Source organism: Zalophus californianus, chromosome 7, assembly GCF_009762305.2.
Source record: "Zalophus californianus isolate mZalCal1 chromosome 7, mZalCal1.pri.v2, whole genome shotgun sequence".
Classification (NCBI taxonomy): Eukaryota; Metazoa; Chordata; class Mammalia; order Carnivora; family Otariidae; genus Zalophus; species Zalophus californianus.
The window spans coordinates 139,483,206-139,498,518 of record NC_045601.1 but is presented as its reverse complement, the minus strand read 5'-3'; the positions used below and the strand labels follow the sequence as shown (position 1 = coordinate 139,498,518).

General features: G+C 38.8%; 1 protein-coding gene across 1 annotated transcript in view; it reads right to left on the bottom strand.

Annotated features, from left to right (window-relative positions):
* The window catches only part of CDKAL1 (CDK5 regulatory subunit associated protein 1 like 1), a 637,141-nt gene that overhangs the window by 210,729 nt on the left and 411,099 nt on the right, over positions 1 to 15,313 (bottom strand). The window contains 1 exon segment of the mRNA XM_027603153.1: positions 3,302 to 3,447. Within this exon segment, the coding sequence (XP_027458954.1) occupies positions 3,302 to 3,447 (146 nt within the window).

Below are 15,313 nucleotides of genomic sequence, written 5' to 3'. Positions count from 1 at the left end.
ACTTTCGAACAAATGAAGAGAATAATGAATCAACTTCAAGTTGGCTTGTAAGTAAACTTCTGTTGCTCCCAGCTAAAACATGGGCCAGTTTCAACTGTAAAGAAAATTAATTAAAAAGATTTCACCTCCAGTGTCTCATAGATACGGCATCACGAACATCGCTGAATTGGTAGTTTAAAAGCCTGCAGCGCAGAGTTTGGAGGTCAGTGTTCAATGCGATAGGTTGTTTTCAAAATTGGATTTTCTGGTGAAACAGGTTAGGAAATGCCCCATCCCTAATTCATAACATGAATATATAAGTCTCCTATTGGTGGAGGGAAAAAAAAAAAAATCAAGATTCTTAGTTGTTAAAGGCTCACTAGGAAAAAAGAAAAAGACGCAACAGATCTTCAAAAGCTTCAGAGGAAACAAGACATTAGTACCGGAGCTTAAAAAGCAGATATAAGAGGAGAGCACCAAATCAACCATTTGAAATCAGGGTTGATTTACGAATGCACAAAAGCAAAATGACAATATGAGGCCCTCTTTCTAAAAAAGACAGTATTTTACTGAATTTTGATAAAACGCTGGCTAAAAACAACTTTGTGCTGGATCAGTTATCCAGACTAGTGGTTCTACTATAGAAATCTCTGAAACTTTAGTGTTTCCTATAAGTGCTAATCTATTTGGCATAAAGCTGTGCTGTTTTTTTATAGGAAAAGTAAGCAAACTATGAGAGCGGAAGCCTGCTAAAAAGACTTCATTTATTTCTAAATGTTTCTTGCAGTTGGAAATTCCTCCCTGGATGGGTGGACTTCCCCGAAAGGACAGGAACACTTTTTCACTGAAGAGCAAAGGTGGGTTGTATTGTCCACGTGGGGTGAGCGAGCAAGCGCTGTACTATTCCTGCAAGCAACAGGACAGCCCGGACAAGAGACAGAACTTTACGGTCCTGATGAACTCTCTAAAACCACACAAGGATCACCTTATTAGTGGTCATAATTTCATTTCTCTTGTTTTCCAAAGAGTCCCTGTAACTTTTATCAGGAATATCATGTTGTCTGCCTTCTACGTTTTTCCAATACATCCTGTAAATTATAATCTAAGTATGGAACTGTATACTGAGGTTGCTTTCACCCTCACTGTGCATAGCCAATAAAGAGTAAGGGATGCTTCGAGATGCTATCTAGACTCATACTCCACCACGCAGTGAATCATACCACCTGACACTGACATTGTGGATGGACAGGTTATGGGATGGGGTGTCTTCTCCAGAGATCTCCAATATCCTTCCAGGGATCCCTGGTATTTCCAGTGCTGGAAATATTGGAGATCCTCGGGTAGAGTACTTGGTTCTGGGATCCTCCAGACAGTAGAATAGTTCTAGAAATGCTACACAGATGCCTTAGGGTAACTCAGAATCCAAAGAAAGGACAATGAGTTTAACCCATGAATAAAGGCAAGAGACTATCTAACACTTTGATGTGATCATCTTTTGACCTCTCTCTACCTCATGGATGCTGTTGAAACTGTTCGAGATGCAACAGATTTAAAAGGTCCATCTTTGGAACAACATAAAAGGCTAGAACTTATTGTGAAATTGTTGCCCAGTTAGGTAGCCACAGTAATTCCCCCAAACAACTGAGTCAGCACTCACCCAAGTGGAGGAGAAAGAGAGGTGTTGATTCCTTACCTCACTGAATCACATTAATGCAACAAAGCACTTGGAAAGTGTTCTAGTCTATTCTGCACAACAGGATGCATGTCTACACTTGGCAAAATCTTGTGCAACAGGTATGAATTGTGCACATTATTTGCTACTGCCCTAGTTACAAGCAAGAGGCAAGAAATTTCACAGGTGCAACAATATGTTTGCAATTTTGAAAAACATTCCATTCACCAGTGCCAACGTGCCCAAAAGAACTCTCTCACATGACACAAGTTTACCTACAATAAGCTAGAATAAATGCAAAGGAGGGATACTGGGCAACTTAACAGACATCTAACATAAAAATTCTTATTCTTTAGCCTTGACCTCAGTTTTCTTTAAGAGCAGAAAGTATTATAGATGGTAGAGATCTGTCATTATTCTGTTTTCTGCTTTGAAGACTGTATATACTTAATGATTATAATTATGAAATCCTAGAATAAATATGCCTTCTATTCACTGATTTGAATATTTGAACAATTAGCTGTGTTTGTTTGAATGCACACAAACGTCTTTATTTCTCGTGGTTAGGATAATCAAGAAATGCCTAGAGGTGAAAAAAAAAAATTAGAAAGACATACAGGAAAGATGAGGAAGGAAGGAGAAAGTAAATAGAAAAAGATTTTAAAAGATTTCTATGTAGTCAGGATAAGTCACTAATTGAAGGTGGAAAAAATAATTGCTTACAATTTGTATAAAGCAATCATATCCATGTACTACTTTGACATGGTACAAAGGTACATAATTATAAACAAGAAGATGGAAATAAAAAGTTGTATCTTAATTAAGAAAAACAACAGAGGAAAAAAATTATGGAAAAAAATTATGGAAAGTAGGAAGACCCATGCCACAAATATGCCAAGATAAATGACATATCCCCAGAGGGGAGAACAGTGCCCTAGACTTGAGAAGGTTTTGTGTGACCTTGGCCAGCCCTACTATTTCCTGCCTTGTATAATCACAGAAGGCAGTCAATGTTTGGTGATGATGAGAAGTAGGATTTTGAAGAATATAATTATGGGCTGCAAGTGTTTTCTATGGAAACAAAATGATCATTCATGTCTAAGATTGTGTAAATATGCCTTAATTTTGGTCAACAGCAATTTCAACCTTAAAAAACAGAATCCTAAAACCTCCTTATAAATCACAATTCTTCAAGTAATCTTCAGGGATAAGCGTGTAAAAGCAAAGATGTTCCAGATACTCTTCAAAACATGCTACTCGGTAGAAAATTATCTATTTTGTAGTGACATGATTTGGCCTACCTCCACGTCAGAACTAGCTCCCCACCTCAAGAAGCCACATTAAAGGGGATTTAAGCAAAACCAAAGTTGTTTTCATCTACTAGGTCAGGTATAAAAATGATCACAATGCACATTACCTTACAGAGACTGGCAAGTTTACACAAATTAATGGTGTGTCGTGCACAGATGGGAGGTAGATATAAGAAGACACCACATCAAGGGTCCCTAAAGAAACTTAAAGGCTCAGAAAGCTTCAAAACTCTCGCCTTCTCTCTGGTACCTTTAATTGTGGCTACAATAAGTGCATTTTTGCCACATGCTTTGGAAGAAAAAAAGGAACGGTTATTTTTTTAAGTACTAACAGACTTACTTCTCTTTCAGAAAATCCACTACTCTTTTGAAGTCAGCCACGCAGTATTCTCGTTTCATTTCCATGAGGACAGTGTCAGAGGCAGACTGGACCGGGATGTGCAGAAAAGCGTAGACTCGGGGATGATTAAGGATTTTTGCCATTTCCTTTATAAAAAAAAAAAAAAAAATGGAAGGAGAAAACATTAATCCTTTTAAGGAATTAGGTAATGGTTTCCTTCAGATCAACATCCACAGGGGCAAGCAAATAAACATAGCTGAAAACAGACCCATCACCGGGCCCTTCGAGCAAACGTTAACAGGTAATACTCTATGATGACATTTGGAAATTCAGCATGACTTTCGGAGGATTCCACACAAGACTTATCTCCTCACGCTCATCGTCTCTCTTAGGTGACAAAACGAAGGTAAACTCACGGAATGCCTAAAGAGCAAGATTTTTGAGTACTTCAAAATAAACACCACTCCTCCCTTTTAAAACTCCCGAGGCAGTTTTATATTCTGCCTCGCTACGTTAGTTAGCAGGAGAAACAGCAATAGTTAAACAGTTAAGGCTCTATAATCCTGTGTACTTGAATAAAATCTCCAGACTTAAGGCCAGTCAACACTTTAAAAAAAAAAAAAAAGATTTTATGTATTTGTCAGAGAGAGAGAGCAAGCGAGCGCGCACAAGCAGGGAAGCAGGACGCGGAAGGAGAAGCAGGCTCCCCGCTGAGCAGGGACCGCCCCCCCCCCCCCCATGTGGGGCTTGATCCCAGGACCCTGCGACCATGACCTGAGCCGAAGGCAGATGCTTAACCATCTGAGCCACCCAGGCGTCCCAACAATTTTTTTTTTTTTTTAAATACCGAAGGAGAAGGAATGTATAACCTGTTTCTTTCTCAGTTAGTTGGTGAACATGTATTTTTTGAGCATCTATGATGCAAAAGAGACAGCATCACACAACGAAGCCAGCCTGTTGGCCACAGGTCACCTGCTGACATCCAGATGCAGAGGAGGGAAGAGGAAGAACAGGAAGGGGAACGTCGCTGGTGAAGTCAGAGCAAACCAGAGGGAAACAAAGCAGAGGGTGTTTTATAAAATTCCTCAGAGGATACAACGGCGGGCAGGGAGAACAACAGAAGGAGCGCTGTGGTAACGTGAGCATTTATGAAAGCAGTAAGAAAACACACTGATTTAGCCCTTCTCTGCTGCCGCGCTCTGGGCTCACCCACTGGAGGGCTGGGGAAGGGGGAGGAGAGGAGAGGGAGGAACGAGAAGGGGGGGCGGTGGCAGCGAGAGGACGCCTACAAGGAGACCAAAAGTAAGAGTGTTGAGAAGGGGGCTGCTCTGGGGTAACGTGCACGAGACTAGTGATTTTTGGTTTTTAAAGGACCGTGTTTTCACATCTGTTACTTCATTTCCATCCTTAGAACAGTATTTTGAGGATCTTATGTGGAGTCAGAGAGCCAGCTAATTCCAAAGAGTCACCCCCTAGTTATTCAGGGGTCAGTCACACATATGGATCAACCACGCCCTGCTACCCACTGCGACCATGAGGGCTTTTACGCACGTGGAAGAAAAGAGCAATTAACTCAGACCTGTCACCTTCTCACTAGCGCCTTAGTTGTTTTAAAAAATCCCTTCCGACTAAGAAATTCAATAGCCCAATAATATTACTCATGGATATGTTTTATCCATACTTCATTAGAGATCAATAGGTATATATGCCTTATTTTATATATATATATATATATATAGGTATGTATATATATATATATATATATGGACAGACAGATACATATGGACATACCCATTAGAAATGGAGTTGAAGAGCTTCTTATTTAATAGAAAAATAACTGGTTAACGTATTATCTGTTCACAAAACTGTTACATTTCTTGGCTGGGTTTTTAGCCAGGAGGCTCTTCCTACCCCTACACGGTAGGCATTAAACCGCCGTGTCTGAGGCTGTGCAGGCAACACTTAGCATTACGCACCCGACAGTAAATAATGCTGGCTTTCCGCTATGCTTCTGTACCTTTCGGGGCTTTCATGCCTGAATATCAGGATTCATAAACAGTATAAGAAGAAAAGTCCTTGTTTTCTAAAGGGGCAGGACTCTGCATTCGCTAACTTTCAACATACCTACGGTGATAAAAGATGACCCCGTAGCAAAAAACAGTCTGGGAAATGAAATCCCACACTCCTCCTCTGTGCCTTGGTTTCCTTATCTGTGAAACCGAGACAGTGGTAGTACCCACCTCCTAGGGCTACTGGGCTATAGGGAAAATAAAATAATTCCGTATGTGCTTATCTGTAAGCCCTCAATAGACAAGTTATCCAATATTCTTCTTCCTTGCAAAGTATCTGAAGTTCATGGTCACACATGTTCATACAGATTAATGGGAACCTAAGGGAACCTAAAAAGAACAGCTTTGCAATGAGCTAGTTCCCTCAGCTAGTAAGTGAAGGAGGGTTTACTTGTGCTAATTTTTATACAACAGACTGGAATGGGGTTCCCAGCAACCAGGACCCTGGGCCAGGAAGGAGAGTGCAGTTTGTCCCAGAAAAACTCAGAGCGACGACGACGACTGCTATTATTATTACTACTACATGCAGGATACTGCACTGGACGGAGTACTGCCCTGTTACAGTATGACAATTTATAAATTAAAATTTAATAGTAAACAAGTAGGATAAATTTGGTGGGCTTTCCCTTTGGCTCTCAAATAAGACTTACCACTAGTAATGACCTTCAGCTTCATACTAAAGACTTTGCAATTTTAGATGGTGGGCACCAGAAACAAAATAAAAATAGCCTTGCCCCTTAATTAAAGTCTACATTTCTCCTACTAAAGGAGTTATGACTTAACATAGATCAATGTGTCCCAAAGAGACAAAGCGCATATTTTTGGTTCTGTTTTTAGTTCTATTCCTCTTCTTGAGAGCTCAACATGTTGGCTAAAGACCTTTTGGTTTCTTCACCCTTCAAAATTCTTTTTTTTTTTTTTCATAAAGGTTTAGCTTCTAGTTACAGGTTCTCTGGTGGCAGAGATTACTTCCTCTCTGATTCCCCAGCAACTGTTCCTGGTGTTATCCGAGTGCATTCTTTTTTTTTTTTTTTTTCATTTTATTTTATTATGTTATGTTAATCACCATACATTACATTAGTTGTTGATGTAGTGTTCCATGACGCATTGTTTGCGTATAACACCCAGTGCTCCATGCCCTCTTTAATACCCATCACCAGGCTAACCCGTCCCCCCACCCCCCTCCCCTCTAGAACCCTCAGTTTGTTTCTCAGAGTCCATAGTCTCTCATGGTTCGTCTCCCCCTCCGATTCCCCCCCTTCATTTTTCCCTTCCTACTATCTTTTTTTTTTTTAACATATAATGTATTATTTATTTCAGGGGTACAGGTCTGTGATTCAACAGTCTTGCACAATTCACAGTGCCTACCATAGCACATACCCTCCCCAATGTAGCTGCAATCACTGAGTGCATTCTTGGTTCTGCCTTGCAACATGAGGTTCAGTCTCTAAGACGGAGGCTCTATAGGAGCAGGGAATATGGTTTACTCCTCTCACTGGATCCCCACAATGGCTAGTACTGTACTAAGTATACCACCAAACCATACATATATCTGGGTTACAACCACATAAACATACATACAAAGAGATTTAAAATATAAGTGCTATTTGAAAGGAAGACAAATTTTCAATTAGTAACAGTTCAGTTTGACTAAGGCAGGTTAACACATATTCAAGCAGGTGAACAAACATGATTGGCCTGCCTTAATTTTTTGGAAGTGAAAAATCATAGGTTAATACAGAGGTAAATACAAAATAAAAATCAGACATTTCATTGGTAGCTACCTCCCCCATGGGTTATATTTCTAAAAGTCTACTTAAGCTTTATATTGGAATCACAATGTATTTTCTTATGCAAGTAATTTATAAATTACATGTGGGGTCCTGGTTAACTGAAGAAAAAAAAGAGCACTTAGTTCAAAATGTGGCTAACAAAAGAATGGCAGCCATGAGCAACCCTGAGCTCTGAGCTGGTTGAGAGAGTCTGAGTAGTCAGGCAAGTATGCTAGTTGGCAAAGGTACACACAAGGGGTGTGTGCTTGCGCGCGCGTGCGTGTGTGTGTGTGTGTGTGTAGCTCTGGTAGCAACTAGCATGGAAACGGTATCTCTTTTAATATAAGGTCATTTGTAGTTTAAGGGCGAATGTATCAAGGCAGCTTAGCATCTAGACCTGACCACTTTATAGGCAGAGGGACTACAGAATGGCTAACCAAATCCACGAATCAGTACTTCCATCCAGTGCTTTTATATGGACTTCTCCTTTCATGAACCTGTAATCATCTTAATGTTAAATAATATCTCAATGTTATTTTTTTATGATCTTTAAAGCAAAGAAAAGCTAACGAACTGAAGAAAACAGACGTAATTTTTAAAAAAGCAATACTATGTATGGGTACATTTTTATTTTTTATTTTATTTTTGAAAGAGAGAGAATGCCCATACGTGCATGAGCGGGGGCGGGGGGCGGTGACAGGGAAAGGGTAGAAAGAGAGAATCTCAAGCAGGCTCCATGTTCAATGGAGAGCCTGATGTAGGGCTTAATCTGACAACCCCAAGACCATGACCTGAGCCAAAACCAAGAGCTGGATGCCCAACTGACTGAGCCACCCAGGTCCTTATATGGGTACATTTTTAAAAGAAATGTTCAGTTTAATTTTTGTTGCTCTGCAGTCATCAAATTAATCATCATATTCTACCTGGGTCTGAACATGTATTCTACCAGCTTAACAAGGTCACTCAGTGTGTGGATGTGTAAAATATATTAATACTTGTATTCAGATGCCCGTGCATTCATTTTGATAGTTATCTGTCCAAAAGCCCTCTCAGATTATACTTTTGTTAGAAAGTATGTGCATATTTATTTATTTTTTTAAGATTTTATTTATTTATTTGACAGAGAGAGACACAGCGAGAGAGGGAACACAAGCAGGGCAAGTGGGAGAGGGAGAAGCAGGCTTCCCGCGGAGCAGGGAGCCCGATGTGGGGCTCGATGTGGGACTCGATCCCAGGACCCGGGGATCATGACCTGAGCTGAAGGCAGATGCTAAACGACCAAGCCACCCAGGTGCCCCAGTTATATGCATATTTAAAATGCTAACCTTCACTATGCTATGTTTTCAACTAAACTAAGACATATGATGAAGCAAAAAGATTCTTTACAAAAAAAGACAAATTACACCATTACCTTTAAGCATTGTAAAGAGCTTATGTGAGATATAATTCAAATGCCACACAACCGACCTATAAAAAAAAAAGTATGCAATTAAATGCTTTTTAGTATATTCACAGGATGGTGCACCATCACCAAATTCTAATTTTAGAATGTTTTCATTCCCCCTAAAACAAATCCTCTACCCACTAGCAGTCTCTTCCCATTATCCCCATTCCATAACCCCTTTCCCCCAGCCTGAAACAGCTAGCAGTCTACTTTCTAACTCTATAAACTGCCTATTCCGCACATTTCATAGAAACAAAATCATTAGTCTTTTGTAACTGGCTTCTTTCACTTATAATGTTCTCAAGGGTCATCCATGTTGAAGTATATAGGTATTTTTTTCAATTAAGTAAAATATAGGAATTTAGAATTTATTAAATATGCCACTTCATGCAAAAGTATCTCAAATGTTCTGAATATTATTAGCTTGATTAAGGTAGTAAAGCAAGTTTGGTCTATACTTATGGACTTTAACAACACAATCTACTGGCATAAATCTAACACAGATGAGCTGTTAAATACAGGATCTTACTAGGAAAAGCTGTAACAGATACTACAAAAGGTGGGGTGATGTTACAAAAATTCTTTTTAAAAAACTTCCCTTAAAAAGAGAAGAACTGGGCGTGGGGCCTATAAATGATCATTTTTTGGTTCCCATTGCTTTTTGCTTTATTGTGGTAAAATATATATGACATAAAATTTCCCATTTGGACCATTTTTGAGTATACGACTCCATGACATTAAGTACCTGCACAATGTTGTGCAACCATCACCACCATCCGTCTCCAGAACTTCTTCATCATCCCAAACTGAAATTCTATACCTATTAAACAATAATGCCCCATGATGCCCCATGCCCCCCTTCCCCCCGCCTTTCGTACTCGTTTCTGTCTACATGAATGTGACTATTCTAGGCACCTCATATAAGGGAAATCCTACAATATTTGTCCTTTTGTGCCTGGCTCATTTCACTTAGCATTACGTTTTCAAAGTTCACCCCTGCTGTAGCAGTATTATGTTATTCTAAATATCTCCTTTACAGGCACTTGGGTGTTTTCTACTCTCAGTGCCAGGGGACACCGTAGAGGCTGCTATTAGCACTTGTTTTCCTGTCCCGTAATTTTACCGTACATGCTCACACCCCAACGACAGATCTTATTTATCTGCATCTCCCAATTTCCTTGCTAATGCCTGGCCCTTAAATACTTAAGTTACAGTTGAATGAATGAATGATTGAATGACCCAATTAATTAGTTAACATGGTTATATTACAGTAAGTCCTACAAAGACTTCTAGCTAAAGGTCAAACAGCGATGCCTGTATTCTAGGAGCTCCTATTTCTGGAGTCACCTTCGACACTCCGAAAGTCATGTAAGTCAAGATAAAATAAGACCAGAGTCCTATTTCATCCATTGCTTCATTAATGACACTGTAACAGCCACTAAGTGAATTACCAGCACCTACATTTACTCAGCAATCTAAAAATAAATTATCATTTAATAGCATCAGAAAGTGAATGAGGGAGCCTAAGAAGAGAATATTCCCAATCCTTATGTCCTAAGTGAAGAGGGTTAGATAGTGTGAACAGATTCTAATTCACATTTGATCCATAACTTAATTATAAGAGGGAATTCACTTCTACACTGCAAAGAGTTAACATATTCAGTATTTGTGTTAAAAGAAGTTGAGACAAATATCTGTTCTAATTAGCCTTCACAGAAATGTTAAAAGGACTTCAATGCTCCTTTACCATTACCACTTCATCTAAGTGTCATAGTCAATAATCAGACTTTACATTACAAAGATAAAAATATACATTAATACTAATGTCAGAATGTTAAGAGTTGTAAGTATACACATTTATTTTCAATTGATATTATCATTATTCTATTTTATAATTATGATTCTGCTCTGCTATCTCAAAGAAATCAAAAGAGTGTTTGTATCCTGACCGTGGTGATGGTTACATGAATCTCTGTGTAAATGAGAATTCATGAAACCTGAACACACACCATTAAGTCAATTTTACTGTATTAGTTTTAAGACAAAATACCAAAGAGGAATATTCACAGTAAAATCTGTTGTGTTTTAAATGCTATATAGTATGGACAGGTATACCCTAAAAGGCAAATGTATAATATACATATAGTTGCCTTTTTTCTATTAAAAAAAAAAAAAAGAGTCTACTAACCACTAAAAGAACAAATCAATACCTGATCAATTTAATGGGGAAAGTGCATCCCAATTAGACTGAGCACTCAGTGAAGACAATTCTATTGGCTTCTCTTAAACCTGATATAAATAATTAAGGAATACAATGGAAAGGCAGATGTTATTTTTTTTAAAGATTTCATTTATTTATTTGAGAGACAGAGAGAGCACAAGCAGGGGGAGGGGCAGAGGGAGAAGTAGACTCCCCCACTGAGCAGGGAGTCCCATGTGGGGCTCAATCCCAGGACTCGGGGCTCATGATTTGAGCCAAAGGCAGATGCTTAACTGACTGAGCCACCCAGGCGCCCCCAGAAAGACTTATTTTTAAATATTTAAGGACTTATTTTTAGGGGCGCCTGGGTGGCTCGGTCCTTAAGTGTCTGCCTTCAGCTCAGGTCATGATCCCAGGGTCCTGGGATCCAGCCCCGCATAGGGCTTCCTGCCCAGTGGGAAGCCTGCTTCTCCCTCTCCCACTCCCCCTGCTTGTGTTCCCTCTCTCACTGTCTCTCTCTCTGTCAAATAAATAAAATAAAATCTTTTAAAAAATAAATAAAATCTTTTAAAAAAACGAAGACTTATTTTTAAATATTTAACTCATTTATTTATGGTCTAATTATTCAAAATGAGGCTAACTTTGGAGAACTTTTGTTTCAAGTGTTAGGTGGTATACAGTAAAAAGAATGTTCTAGTGATTTAACTGCTTCGGTCAGAACTGCTTGGTAGGTAAAGGATGCAGCTACGCAAGTATTCATTAAACATCAAACTACATTTCTGAGACTGGGGATGCAGAGAAGACAGTAAGCCCCTCTGCATTTATATACGTGGAAATACAGAACTGCATCCTCCTATGAAGGAGCACGGTGCCTGTGCCGGGCGCTCTGCTGAGCAGTTTGTATGAATCTCATGTGTGCCCTCATCTCAAGATGCGGGTATTTTTATTATTTCTGTGGTAGACTGTGTCGCTATTTGCCAAATATTCTGGTTTCCCCTCCCTGTGGGAACTCAGGAGCAGCTGTGTGACTTGGTGGCCAGTGAAACGTGGGCAGAAATGACAGGTGCTACTTCTGGGCAGAAGGTTTCAGGACAGGCGTTCTCAATGGCTCTCATTTTTCCCTTCTTCTACGGTCTAAGTTCTGAAGCAGAGACACCCTGAGCAGAGCTTCAGTCAATCCATGACAGATATTTAACATGAGCAAGGAAATACATTTTTGTCATTATAAGACACTGCCATTTTTTTGAGATCATTAGTCATACAGCATAACCTAATGCATCCCACTGCCATGCTGTCATTTTATGGATGAAGGAAACAAACATTCGGAGACATTTAAAATAATACGTTCACAACGAAAAGTCGTAAGTGGAATAATGGCACTCAGGACCTATGCCGTCAGACTGCAAAGTCCTTTTTCTGAACCAATTTTCAATGAACACCAGAATGGAAGTATGTATCAATTACAAAGAGAGAACAGGGGAGGAAGAAAGTAACTATTAACATAGGCAACAGACGATTTCATCCCAAATGGAGTTCAATTCTCAATGATAAACAAAAATTTTCCAGGCAAACCATAACAGGCAACATATAACATATCCCAGTGTCTTGAGATACACAGCTGTGTATTTTGTACAATAACCCAGCAACCTGCTTTTTTTAGCCTAATAATATCAATTATATCCTTTAGAGTACATTTGGGAAAAATAACACTTGGGGACCACTTAATGTTCCTCTACCTATTTACTCTTTTATCAAATATACCAATTGTGACATGCTTTCCTGAAATCATTTTAAAGAGAGAATTGTGCATTTGAGGGGTTGGGCTTATAGATCTTATGAAGCTGAACCTGATACACACCTTTGGGAAAAAAATGCATAAAGTAATTAGCATAAACATAAAAAAACCACTTCTTTTCAAAAATGAATGTAAAAAAATTAATGTTTTTCTGTATTATAAAACTAATTTATATTCATTTTTGAGATTTTGGAAAACAGAACGGGAAAAGTTAACCATAGTTACAGCAATCACTGTTAAAAGAAAAACATTGCTCTTATTATCATCTTGAAACAATTAAATTATAAAATTATATCTGGTATTATTACCCAGTGGGTTTGGAAAAACTGAAATGATTTTTCAAAGACCAAAATATTAAGCTTAATAATATTTCTTAACAATACATCATTCCTGCAAGCTCAATTTCTTCAATAATGAAAGAAGAAAACCTTTCTTCTAAGCAGGGTCCAAATCACCCAGGCGCTTATACTCCAGGGGCTCATAATGCTGCACATTAGCATAACAGGAGGAAGAAATCTGAATATGAAAACAACAAACAAAGGAGAATCGGAGATAAGAATCAGCAAAACATCTTAGAATCATTCCTGAAGAAGTTATTACCATTAGAGCAATGTTGTCCCTGGAGCTACGATAAGAGAGTGAAAAAAATAAATAGACATGAAAGAAATTTCTTTGTTCAAGAAGAACATAAAAATGGGAAAGTAAAAGGAGAGAAGAGGGACAGGCAATTCTTTCCCCACTCCCAAATTCACCTTACAAGGCCTTTGAGACCTTTGGTCTTAAAAACATGGACCATAAGCAGTCGTTTAATTGGAATGATTATAAGCAGAACCAAAAACGTTCTTGGCCCTCTCCAAATCACAATGCTACGAGTAGTGTAGCAGCAGGGGTGGTGGTGATGAGGATGATGATAAAAAGGTAACAGTTAGCATCCTCATGTGCTAGACGCTGTGCTGAGTCACACTCATTGCATTTAAACTTCTGGACAAACTTCGGAAGTAGTTTTACTCAATCTAAGACTGAGAGACGTTAACTACCTCGCCCAGGGGACAAGGGTAGAGCTGGAATGTTACACATGGGCACGCTGACCCTTGAAAGGTACCAGAATACGCCACCCCAAAATACACCTCTTGGGTGCATGAATTCTTCTGAGTTAAAGGCAATTAAGAATCAGCAGACCCAGGAAAAACTCTAAAAACCAGGGCCTTTGTTTTTTCCTTTTGTAAAGGAAATTTCTATTTATAAAGGAAATTTCCATTTTTAAAGATGGAAATTTGGAAAAAAGAAAAAGATGTAAATACAGACATTCCAGACTAGGAAAAGGAGAACTTTTAACACCTCTTACCAATGATGAAAAGCCAACCTTAGATCTGCATTGCAAACCTTACTAACAAATCCTTGTTAATCATACTTTTCTTGGTCACCTTCTCTTAATTTGTCTCCCCCACCCTTGAAGCCCCAAATCCCTTTTCTTTTGTTTTACCATAGGATGGCATATAAACCCAAAGTCCTAAACACCCATTTCGGTTGCTGATTGCTGGGAGCTTCCATGCATACATGAGTGACGCACACGTGAATCAATTCTGTTTTACTCTTATTAATCTGCCTTTGGCCAGTCTAACTTATAGAAGCCCAACTAGAGAACCTAAGATGGGGAGAAGAAAAGATTTTTTCCTCCCCTAGACACTGTTCCATCAAAGGTGTCTCACAAAGGCATGACTCCTGCAGACCAATGTCTGGTCGCCCCTAAACCTAAAACTATTCTTGAGGACTAGCACAAACCAATTCACGTGAAGATGTTAACAATCATCTCCATAAGCAGGGTTAGAAAGAAGCAGTGAAGAGCAGCCTCTTTTTTTTTTTTTTTAATTTTATTTATTTATTTGAGAGAGAGAATGAAAGAGAAAGAGAGAGCATGAGGGGGGAGGATCAGAGGGAGAAGCAGATCCCCGCTCAGCAGGGAGCCCAATGTGGGACTCGATCCCGGGACTCCAGGATCACCTGAGCCGAAGGCAGTGGCTTAACCGACTGAGCCACCCAGGCGCCCCAAGAACAGCCTCTTTAAACAATGTAAAATAGAGAGGGATAGATCAATATCTATATAGATAAATCAAAGGTGATTTAAATTTTGTTAAGTTGCAAAACTTTCTTTATATCAAATTTATTAGAAATGTATGGATTTTTTTCAAATGTCTCAAACCGTATAAATTAAACAGGTCTTATTATATTACTTGAAATTAGATGGTAAAAAACAGTATCTTTGTAATCTTTTGCCACTGGACAGTATGAAATTTGAACTCAAACTGATAAATGGGTATGGGTATATCATTTTTATAAGGCAACAAGGCAGGGCATATTTCCTCCTTGATCTACTTTAATTGTTTTCACCTGGTAAAATTGGCTTCACACGTCAGTTCTTTAATTGGAGCTGAAATGAAAGCATTTCCAGTTACTATAGGGTAGGCTGGCTTATCTAAGAACACCTTGTCAGAATATTTTGATATTCTAGCCTGCTGCTTTTTTAAGTACCATGGCTCCAAAGTTACAGGATCATACAGCACATAAAGGAAGATCAGGAAAAACTTCCATTTGACGAACCAAATTTACCCTTTAATACTTGTGCTAATTTTTTAATGTTTTGTTATTTTTTAATCAAATGGAAATTAAAATTCTATGCAACTGAAATAGATTTCTTCAAATGAGCAAGGAAAATGAAGATTTTTATCATCTTC